At 43.1% G+C, this 11,657-nt stretch overlaps 1 protein-coding gene across 1 annotated transcript in view; it reads right to left on the reverse strand.

Moving 5' to 3' along the window:
• The window catches only part of map3k21 (mitogen-activated protein kinase kinase kinase 21), a 27,295-nt gene extending 16,865 nt beyond the window's left edge, over positions 1–10,430 (reverse strand). The window contains exon 1 of the mRNA XM_008302539.1: positions 9,638–10,430. Coding sequence (XP_008300761.1) covers positions 9,638–10,430 — 793 coding nt within the window. The remainder of the gene's footprint in view (positions 1–9,637) is intronic.
• Between the last annotated feature and the right edge of the window lie 1,227 nt (positions 10,431–11,657).

Below are 11,657 nucleotides of genomic sequence, written 5' to 3' on the forward strand. Positions count from 1 at the left end.
TATCTATCTATCTATCTATCTATCTATCTATCTATCTATCTATCTATCTATCTATCTATCTATCTATCTATCTATCTATCTATCTATCTATCTATGTGAGCTGGCGTGCTCGAGCTGCTGGCATTTCATTAAGCTGCACATTCTACAAGAAGAAACACATTTACATCTGAACTATTTTAAGACGGGAAGGGATTCTATTCATGGGAAAAATAATTCAATGAATAATGTTTACACACTGAGATGAGTTTCCAGGGTTAAATCAGTGACTACAGAGGGGGTTTTAGCGACATGCATTTGCTGGTACAAGTTTCTGAACTACGAGGACTTGTTGTCCTCGTGTCTTGTTTGTGTTTTGGTGTGCAGCCAAGGAAATAACACAACCCATGCTGCACTATGACAGCCAGCTAATTCTGGGCTGACTCACTGTTCTGCACTGTATACGAACCAGTCTGTCATTCCTCACATCCTTCCACTCACCGTACATAATGAAGGTTTAATTTAGAAAGCTCATGACACTGTTACACCTTCAGAGATATGTAAACATGTTTACTGGCATGAAAATAAAATCCACGTTGGCCAAAACAAAACATAATTCCTCTCCTATCCTCGGTCTGCATTCATTCATGCATCACTTACACAAACAAGACTTTGACCAAAAGGAGAATAAACGTTTTACATCAGCTCAGTTAACACAGGAAAAACGTAAACAGCAGTTCCTGACAATGAACGGATCAAAAAATAAAATGCTTGAGGGCATTTCTTTTCTATTTATTGGGGACATACTTACAGAGGGTGGTGCTTAAGATTCATGTCTGCATCAACAACTATTTGTAATTGGCCTGAGATGATTCAAGCAGTTTTATTTTTATTTATATACCTGTAGTGAGACTCTTATGGGTCTCCACTAATAACAGGGGTATTGGTGCCATTACTAGCCCCGGGCACAGAGGGGATCCTCTACCCGGCCTCTAACAATAGGAATTCCATTACAAACAGGTTTCACTAGACCAATGATATACTTCTGCTTCCTGTTGTCAAGTCCTCTCTCAGTGATTCCATAGATTCCTCCCAGCAGGCTCTGTAGGTTTATAATGACTTATGATGGGTTAGTTACACAACCCAGAAGAACAGTGGTTTTGGGATAAGCCCGTCTGCGTTGATTGGCCTATAGAATGTCATGCCAAATACTTTCTTTGGAGCTCCGTGATACTTCAGTGTCAGCCCTCTAGAAATTTCTGATAAAAGACCTAGCTCCTGTCTACATGACTCCATGCTGACGTTATGCCACAAAAAAGCACCTTTAAAAGCCCAGACAGCCATTTTGTTTGGCTAATAGGGCTAATAACACAAACACATTCACTGCTGGTTAACATGCGACTCTGAGTCATATGATCGATCAAGTCTTTTAACGTCACCATCCAGTGAATAAATCTATCCAAGCATACAGTGCGACCTTTTGTTCTTGAAAGAGTGACCTGAAATGCATGTTAAAATAAATAAATCTTGATTAAACAGACTAAAAATAAACAATTGGGGCGGAAGCGATTATTCATTTTCTGAAATAAAAAAGTTTGAGCTTGGATTGAAGCCCCTGACACAACATGGTTTTTGTGTTCAAACCACTTTGTGTTGCATGTTGTTAATGAACGGTGCCATAGAAACCTTAATAGTTTGACTTAAACAGAGATCAAAGACTGGCACAAATACGCCCGGATTAAACAAACTTGTATTTCTAAGTGACATGTCCTGTTTCTATGAACTTTGCAAATATAAAAAATAGGTGTGCAACGTAACTGAAAATGACAAAGTTCTTAAACAACAACAACAACAACAACAAACAGGCATTTTAAAGCCATTTTACAGCACAGCAATCTGCACAAAACACTAAAGGAATCATTTTATCAGCACTTACAATGTACAAATGGCCACCGTCAAACTATCGGACCAGGTTCATTTAACATGTGATGACACTATATTTAACATCAAAGTTTGTAAGGAGGAGGTTTTCCCCCCAAAAAACTAGGCAAATAGGGCAGGATGAAACTAAATCAGGATTCATCAGTCCCCTTCCTTGACAAATGGCTCACCTCCAATACATGCCACCAGCCCTTCTTTGAAGTCCACCTCCAGTGACCTCTTCAACCCATCCTAATTTCTATAGTTAATCTCAGCAGGTTCAAAGAAGCAGCAAGATGTTTTTGCCAAGCCTTGTAATATGAACCTGGCGTACAGGGAACCAAAAAATCATGTTAAAAACACTGTGTTGTTTTAGTTGAATTACATATTTAAAACATCTCCCTGGTTTGTGACATGTTTTTAAATTATTTACTTCTAGACCCAGGAAGTTATGTGGAAACACTCAAACTATGCCCCACACATGTATATTTAAATAGTTAAGTGCTCAAATTAGTAAGAGACATTATAGTGTGGAGGCATTACGTGGAACAAAAGCTGGAAAATAGCATGTAAAAAAAAAAAAGAAGAAGAAAGAGATGCTCTGCTGACTTCTATTAAGGGTCATGCTAAAAGTCAAGCCCCAGGCCAAACCCCACCCTGAACTGGGAAGATAAATCCTGCACCTACGTATTAGCTGAGAGTAAAGTGAGCACATGTGAAGACTTTAGACCTGAGCTGCTGCACACATCAGGCTGTGGCTAGTGGAGTATTGTTTTGCCTACAGACCATCTAAGGCCTCTTTGGGTATTTTTAACAAGAACAGGCGGTGTAATGGAAACCCAGCTAATACTGTGCATCTCAAGAGTTTGTTCTCGTCTAAATAGGCCATTACAATAAACTTTAAGACCTGCACGTTCACACACGGCTACACGCCAGCACTCATAGCCCCAGGTGGGTGCATCTGCAAGAAAACTTGACAGCTTTGAATTTGCTGGAACACACTGGTTGTATCTTGGCAAAGCACTTGTGTTTTTGTCTGTTTTCTTCATAAATATGACACAAAAAGCTTATCATCTTGATTCAGTAACGCAAATCTAGCCTATAGGTATTTGGCAAGGATATTAAAGGGAAATATACTAAGATGAAGCTCTTAATTAAAAGTATGCCAGTGCTTGTGTGAAAAATAAACTTAAAAAATAAAAATGCAATTGTGTGTAGCTTCTAATTATCTTATCATTAGTGTTATTCGGTTTGCCAGGATCATAAGCAAACAGGGAATGTGTGAAATCCATCTGGCGTGATTAAAATCATTCAAGTGGATCCGATAATAGATAATAATATTGATAACAGTGCTAGATGATATCACATGCCCCCTTAAAACTGGTCATATCGAAAAAGGTGACAACACACAGACTGCAGGTTGAGTTGTGTGCTGCTGCTGCTCCTTCTCCGTCTATATTTTCTTACTCTTTTGAAAAGAAAATGTTTTGAAGCGGACAACAGCTCAGCGCAATTGGAGATGGATATGCCTCCAAGGCAGACCCCACCCTCACTCCAACCCCCATTTAATTCCCCTTTCCAACAGTGGATCTTGAAGCAGACCCATCTTTCATGGTGGAACAGTGGGAAGATCAGAAGCAGAGCTGCTGCCTTCAAAGCAGGTCCCACGCTTCTTCCCATTGCTTTATCGCCTCGAGGTAAAAAGGAAAAAAGAAATACACTTTTTTTGGGCAAACGTGACCATTTCTTCTCTCTTCTACAAACTTAAAATACTCCAGACTTTACTCTCTGCAGATCTGTAGTGGTTGAAATTTCATGAATTAAAATAGAAAGTTTTGTATGATACACTCCTGTTGCACTACTTTCTGTTTTCCAATAAGAATCCATAATAATGTGTTAGTACAGTTTGGCTACATCCACACCTACAGTATGTCATTATACATACATCCAATACAAACAGTCAAAAAGTACAAGCAATACTGTGCAAAGAAGCTGCAAATGAAGACAAAGGCTGAGTCTTAGTGTGCCTTTTCCTATCAAGCAACAGCACTCAACTGGATCAAACTTTTTCAAAAGTACATTTAAAACAGTCTTCTGGTGTATTACTTAACAGAGGTACCATTAAAGTCTCCCCTGGTTGCTGTAAGAATTCACAGTGCATCCTCCTAACTTGACGTGGCAGTATTTTCGTAACTGTGCCAACTGACTAAGCACGAGCGTAAGAGGGCTTCCTGTAGTAAGCAGAAACAAGGCTGCTAAACATTCAGCGGCTGGTCTGTCTCTCCCGGTTGAAATGAGAGTGCCCCCAGGCATTCGGGTTGATGGGAAAAGGATCAGGGCTAATGGTTGGCTAAATCCATCTATCATGGTCACATCTCTCCGGGCCACTTACTCTTTGTCTGCCCTCTTCCTCCCTTAGTATGGGTCTGTAAAAGCCCGAATTAACCCGTGGCTAGGCTAATTAAAACATATCAAATGTTAAAGGTGTACAGCTAGTGCCTTTCGCTGTATTAGCATCTATCAATGTGCTAGTGCGCTGCGGAGGGGAATGGAGGGGATTGGCTGATTTGGAAGGCAGCTCTTCTCAGCTGTGGGCCCTTTTCCTTTTCACCCAGTCCTGCAACAATAGGTGCAGTCAGGGAGAGGTCATAAAAAACACAGTGAAAGCATCTCAACTCCTCCTCTCTCCCCTCTGCCCATTCTCTCATCAGAGAAAAGACAGGCAGTAACTGTCTGTGTGTCACCAGGGGTAATTGTGGGAAGCCAGAAAAAAGTTGCCCTGCAACACCTAGTCAAGCTTTGGTAACTTTCCCTCTTAGACTCAACTTAGTCCAGAAGCAGGGAGAGACAAAACAAAAATTAGTGGAGGAAAAAGAGATTCTCTTGAGGGACACTTATTTTGAATAGTTTAAGCCAGTTTTCTCTCCTGTTGTGGCTCATTGTGACCTAGTAGTGAAGTTCTTTTTCTGTGCTGTTCCTGCAGAAGTAGAGTGGCTTACAGGAAAGAACAGTCTATTCTGTGTTTTCATACCTTACATTCAAGCGAGCTGAGCCTATCCTCTTGATTTAGGTATCGGGACATAAAATGTGCATCCCTGGGTGAATCACTAGCTTCTACTGTATTTTTTTCAAATCTATTTTTAAGTGCAACAGGAGCAAAGTCATGGCTGATTCACCTTTGCATACAAGTAAATAAACCTTATAATGATAGAGACATATTTATTATATCACATTCAGTAGGCAGACGTTTATAGTAACTTTATGAGTTTACTACTTGAAGAATCTAGTCTGCTGATAATTTGGTGAGCCACTTTAATCAGCAAATTAGGACAATGACTGTCTGTGACCATAATTTATCACAAGTCTTCTATAGATGTTTGAGATGAGGCTTATTCTACATGACTCGCGCTGCCTTCGCACTGGGTCTTGGTAGCGCCGTTCACAATGGGGCCCTTCACTGCTGTGATAGCTATCATTCCAAACTCTGACTTCAATATGCATTTATTACCACATCTGCACTACTTTCAGTAGACTAACATAAAAGGAAATCCTTCCTGCCTCTGTCATGTTTGTCATGTCTTCACAAATTTAAAGAATGGTGGGTGCGTGGAGAAAGAAACGGGTAGAGGGAGGGGATAGTGTGATGAAGTCTAACAATAGCTTAAGATTGATGGGAGTATGCTGTTGCACACGCTCCAAACGGAACTCCATCGGTTTCAGTGTCGTTCAAGCACACATTCCTGGCATACTATCGCTCACACTAAGATGTGAAACTCCAAAGTTAATGTGGGTTATGCATGCTGGCTCGGGGCCAGGTTTCACTGTGATTTCTTGGTCCTATCTGCTGTTCTTTGATTCTGCTCGTCCTAAATGCGAGACGGGAAAGAAGCCAGGGACAATAAATGGATGGACTGGAAGGAAGACTGAAATCAACAAATCTGTCACGTAACAAAACTTAGTAATACATGTACTCTAACATTCATTGTCTGCATCGATGGAGCAAGAAATACCTTGTGCGTCTTTGCCATCTGCACACAACTAAAAACAACTTAAAACAATTAAGAGGTATACTGTTGCATATAGTGACCATATACCTTCATTACAATCACATTTAGAAACTCTGTGCATGCACAGTGACATCTGCCTGACATAGACCAACTCTCACAAAACTGCAAAACTAGTTGCAGAGTTCTTCCACAACACACTATATTATAAACATGTACATACAACATTAGGTTTTGAATAAAACGAAGCTCAGATACACAAAGACATGAGCTATATCAGGCTGCATGGAGCCAAACAACACTTGTTAGCAGGATGAATTCTTTGTTCATTTAGCCCTCTTCAAGAAGTTGAGGTTAAAAACATGATCCTTTTCAGTCTTAAAACTGTGTTGGCTAAAAAGCAGACATGAAAAATAATAAGCTGCAATCGAGTGCAGAATGGGACAAGGAAAGGAAGGAGAGAAATAACAAAGTAAGAAGGGAAACCCCCTCAGTTTGTGGCAATAAAAGAGTACCGCTGCTCTCTGGGAGATTAAATATGAACGGAACAAAACAAAACGAGGGCTTTGAGACCCTCCGAGTCCTAGCCATTCTTCTGGCCACAGTAGCCTAGCAACCGCTGCTTGACCAGTCCATTGTGTAAACGTATGTTAAGCTTTTATCCCTCATTAGCAACATTCCTCCCTGCAGGCTGGGATTTTACAGATTAGGTTGAAAAACACAAAAGAGATTGGACAAATCTTGCTGACTTCCAACATATTACTTTACAGGCTAATCATTGATCAAATAGCTGTATGTTTGTCTGCTTGGAGCATGTGTACACTGCAAGTTGATAAATGACAGGCAGAGTAGTCGAGTGAAGTTGCTGCAGTTTTGTTGTTCTTCCTCTGTTTACATCTACCTGTTTATGTCCTGGTTTACGCTGAGAGGAAACATACTGCAGGGAAACAGCCTGACACAGAAAGAATAGAGATACAGCCTCTCCACCAAACATTTTGCTCATTAAATATTTAAAAAAATGACAGATTGCTGATTAAAAACCAATTATCGCAATGTATCCCTTTTCTTTTTACCCCCTGCGTAGATAATTCTCACTCCTTTTATCCTTCTGGACTGACCGATGCACACATAATGCCAAGACAAACAGACAACAGGCCTACACTAGCAGATGCAACAACTTCTCTAAGCGGCATTATTCTGGGTTTTTTTACTGGGAAAACAACCCAACACACCGCAGGGTGCCGTTTGTGTGTTTGTGTGTAGGAGAGAGCCTTTTGTGAACTCACTGCCCCGGTTCTAAGCAAACACATACAGTTTTAATCATTCTCCCTTTATTTAGATAACACTGTATATTGACTACAGATGTTCAGACTTCTGACCCGGGGATGTTCAACTACATGCAACTGCTACTAGAATTTACTATCTTTCTTTGTCTCATTTTGTGGGAACAGCTTAGCATCGGGGTTGAGTTTCTGAATGAATTAAAAAAAAGCAATCTTCAAGTAAATCCTGACTTCCCCAGGTTTCATCGGAGCTCAGTAATATGTACACCGTGAACAATCTCGCCTAATTTTAGTTTTAAATTCTTTACTTAAAGCTTAAGCTGTGTCTATGTCACAGTGAAGTGGCAGGATAAACACACTGACTTGTGTTAGCAGCACTGTGCCTGTTCGGGGGAGACTGTTTGTGTATGTTCACCAAACATCCGATTAGCTGAAACTGTCTAAACAGCAGTTAAATCCTTTCTCGCCATCTGCCCTATAATTAACACAAATCTTCATCTTAAATAAGACTACTTGCACGTTTGGGCCCATGTAAACTGTTCAAGATATTTAATCAGGAGAATCATATCCAGAAAAACATTAACTGCTTGAATAATGTGATAATGATGTTGTAGAGAGCTAGTCAACTTTATTAATGTATTTGTACTATTTTCTTGTGAGTATAACTGGGCTATAACACTACAGTTAAGGTTGGAAAGATGTGGACTTTTTGTCATGCTTGCACCATCTGAAGCCATAACCATGTATGGATGTCATATGTACGGGTGACACATGTTAGGATTAAATGTGTATTAGACCTGCATGCACAGATTTTACCCACAGTAGTCACCACATCTGTGCAGCACAAGCTTTGTTTCAAATCTAACCTAAATGTCTTCACCTAGTGATCACGGTGGGTCTGCTCTGTGTACATTTCACATGTTTCATCCCCACATTCACACATTGGCTCTCACAGCTGGAGATAAACAGACATCATTACGCCGGAGCTGCTCCCCACATGGCCCCAGGTTGATAAGAGTCTCTGGTCACAAAAGAGGGAAATAGTGTTTGGAGTCACATTACACACATAAACACACCTGAGTTGAAGTGAGTAGCCTGTGTCAGTGGGTACATGAGTCAGACCCCTTTTTCTCATCGAGTCCTGTCCATTCATTATTCAGTCCTGGGAAACTAAAGTTTGCTGGCCTGTTGTCAATTACAAGTACATGGAGGAACTAGCACAGTTGGCCTACTGCACTGATCCAAGTTCAGCTACAGAAACCGGCTATGTCAGAGACTCTCCACAGTGAGAGCTGCAAAATACTTTAACTACTTGAAATTTCCAAACATGAATGCTGCAGGCAATTGCAAAACAATGCAGTAATTCTTTGCTAAATACGTGATCATTACTGCATTACAGAAAGTCCATAAGTAACTTAATATCTTGATTATTTTACTTAGTTTGATCCTCTGTCTAAATGCTTATCCTATGAACTCTGTACTGGCTATGGTTGGTCAACCACATGGCCTAACTGTGTGGACCGAGTGTGTCTTGTTATGTGTTTGGTAAATCACTGACTTTATTTGAACAACATTTCAACTTTTGGTGGCGAGGGGGCTGGGAAGGTGTGTGTGTGTGTTAAAGGATAAGGGGAGGGTGAGTGAGTGCAGGGAGAGCAGCCCAGCTGAGCAAACTCTGACTTTATTTCACATCCTCTCGATGGCATCCCCCCACCGCTCCATACTCCAAACACTTTTTACACCGTTATAAATCCATCCTGGGTAAAGGGCAGCGCTGTACCAGTCATGTAGTGAAATATGTACATGGGGACTGTGGGTTTGCAGCAGCTTCAGTTTCTGTTGTAATGACTACACTAGGACTTCTTAATAATATGTAAGGAAAAATGTTCCAGCATTAAACATTATCTGTATAACAGGTTGATACATGTGGAGTTGCCAAATTAAATTAAAAAAGTCTGGAGTGAAGCAGGCATGAAACAACTGCTTTAAACGTGGCTCTGTTAGTTAACACTAAAAAAATTAACTTAAGCAGAACAGCCAACTGTAAATAACTAAAAGCAGAAGTGCTGCATGTGTATAGGTGCTGATCCCCATGAGGACCTTCTATAATTGAGCTGTTCATATAATACATGGTATTTTCTGCACATGTCTCGCTTTAGGTTCTGTTGTAAGACGGCTAAATGTTGACCAAAACTACCACAATTTATACAGACAAAGAACACTAGACTCTCCTGAGTAATAAGTTTGCAAAATTACTTTCATCTGCCCATCTTGCCCATATTGTAGCTTCCTAAATAGACGTGATAAACCTGAATCATGCCAGCCATGCTGCATCAGAGCACTAAGGGGGAAGTGCTGCATGTGCAACAGGTGCATGGTCCACATGAGGACCTTTTATAGTCGTTTATCTCCATTTCTCTGTTTTAAGCAGCGAAAATGCACACTTCAACTTACTGTTGCTAGACTTCAGGTCACGGTGGATGATGGGCACCACGGCCTCCTCGTGCAGATAGTGCATCCCGCGTGCAATCTGCACGGCCCAGTTGACCAGGATGTGAGGAGGGATGCGCCTTCCGGTCAGCACCCGGTTCAGTGTCCCGCCTCGGGCATACTCCATGACCAGGCACAGGTTGGGCTCCTCCAAGCACACCCCTTCCAGTTTGATAATGTTGGGGTGCTGCAGCATGGAGAAAAGCTTCGCCTCTTGTTTAACACTGCCGGAGGTGGCCGTTATGTCCTCGTCGGGGTCTTGCCGAGCCGCCTTCACGGCGACCTCTTGGTCTTTCCATGTGCCCCGGTAAACTTTGCCAAATCCACCCACGCCGATGATCTCCTCCAACACCAGTTCACTGAAGGGGATCTGCACGGGCGAGCCCGGGACTCGCTCCCGTTCCCCCACCGACACACTGGTAGCGGGGAGGCGGTATATAGCGGGCTGGTAGGTGACATAGTTGGAGGGGAAAATCCCGACCCGGTGGTTGATCTTGCCGGTCCACCATCCCTCGTCCCCGGAGATCGCAGCGTCCTTGGACAGGACCTCTACCACGTCCCCCCGTCTGAGGCTGAGCTCGTCCTCCCCGCTTGCCTCGTAGTCATACGCGGCGGTCCACAGGGATCGAGTCGGGCACAGCGGGGCAGAGTGAGCCCACGCCCGAACTGTGGGGGACTCTGTCCAGGCATGCTCCCCGGTCCCACCGCCGCCCGGCCGCCCTTCACCGTTTGGGAAAGCGGCCTGCGAGACATCCATTTCTCGGTGGCCGTAGCGGCACCATAGGGTGCAGAGCTTTTAGGACAAAATGAAAACTTTAAAACTGTAAAACGTCGCTTTTTGAGATAATCATGCCGTCACATCTACGAGGCTATCCGGTGAGAACAGAGGGGATTTCCCTGCGCAGCCCACGGCAAAGTCAAACAGTGTCCAAAGTCCTGAGGGGGAGAGAGAGAGGGAGAGAGAGAGAGCGTCCACTGCCGTGAACGAATCCACGTCGCCACTCCGGTAAAAGTGAGGGTCAATAACTAGCTAGCGAGGTGGCTGCTAAGGTTAGCAGAAACACGGCTCAGCTACAACCACCACTTTGTTGATGGTGATGAAATAACAGTGTAAAGTTGAAAATGAGCGATAAATGGCTCAAATAATTTCAACTACGAGAGGACAAACTTTCCCGCAACAGCGTCTGCTTAATGCTAACGTGAACAAGCTAATGCGATGAAGCTAAGTTACCAAGTTTTCGCAGGTGCCGCAGGAGGTGCACCTGCACCGTCCACCCGGACCGAATACAGAGCGGCTCCGTGGGGCAGCTTTCACCTCTAAAGTCGCTAGTAAATTTCATACAGTCGCCGTATCGCGAAACGGAAAGTTTGCTTCCTCGTTTGTGGACTTTTAACAGGAATTTCAACTGCATTCCAGACTTCTGGCTAGCGGTTAGCTTAGCATAGGTCAGCCCGTTTACTAGTGCAGCAGTTGGAAAAGTTGCTCCTCTCCGCTCTCAGATCGGTTAATTCCCAACTTTGTTTCTCCGTCTCGGATGTGAGCAACAGTCAGCGGTTGATGACTCGGAACGCGCAGCAAGCATCTTGGATTTCGACGTAACGGCACGGAGTTAAAACCATGAAAAAAAAATTCCATCAACTTTAATCAAAACAAGCCCCCCACTGCCGTTGTCGCCAGACGGAGTCGGACCCAGCAGTGGCTGGAGCGACGGGCTGGGGACGCTGCTGCTGCTCCGGCTGCTGGCTGTGGGCCGCTCTGATTGGTGCACAGTCTGACACGTGACCGCCGCAGCAGTTGGGGGGAGGAGGGAGGAGCCACCGGAGGAATGTGTGAGGAGAGCGCGCCTTCAGGGAAATTATGGGAATAGTGGACCATATAATGACATGCACACACACACCCACACACACACACACACACACACACACACACACACACACACACACACACACACACACACACTTGTGTAATACAATATAATACATA

Source organism: Stegastes partitus, unplaced genomic scaffold (genome assembly GCF_000690725.1).
Source record: "Stegastes partitus isolate 25-593 unplaced genomic scaffold, Stegastes_partitus-1.0.2 Scaffold1831, whole genome shotgun sequence".
NCBI classification, from domain to species: domain Eukaryota; kingdom Metazoa; phylum Chordata; class Actinopteri; family Pomacentridae; genus Stegastes; species Stegastes partitus.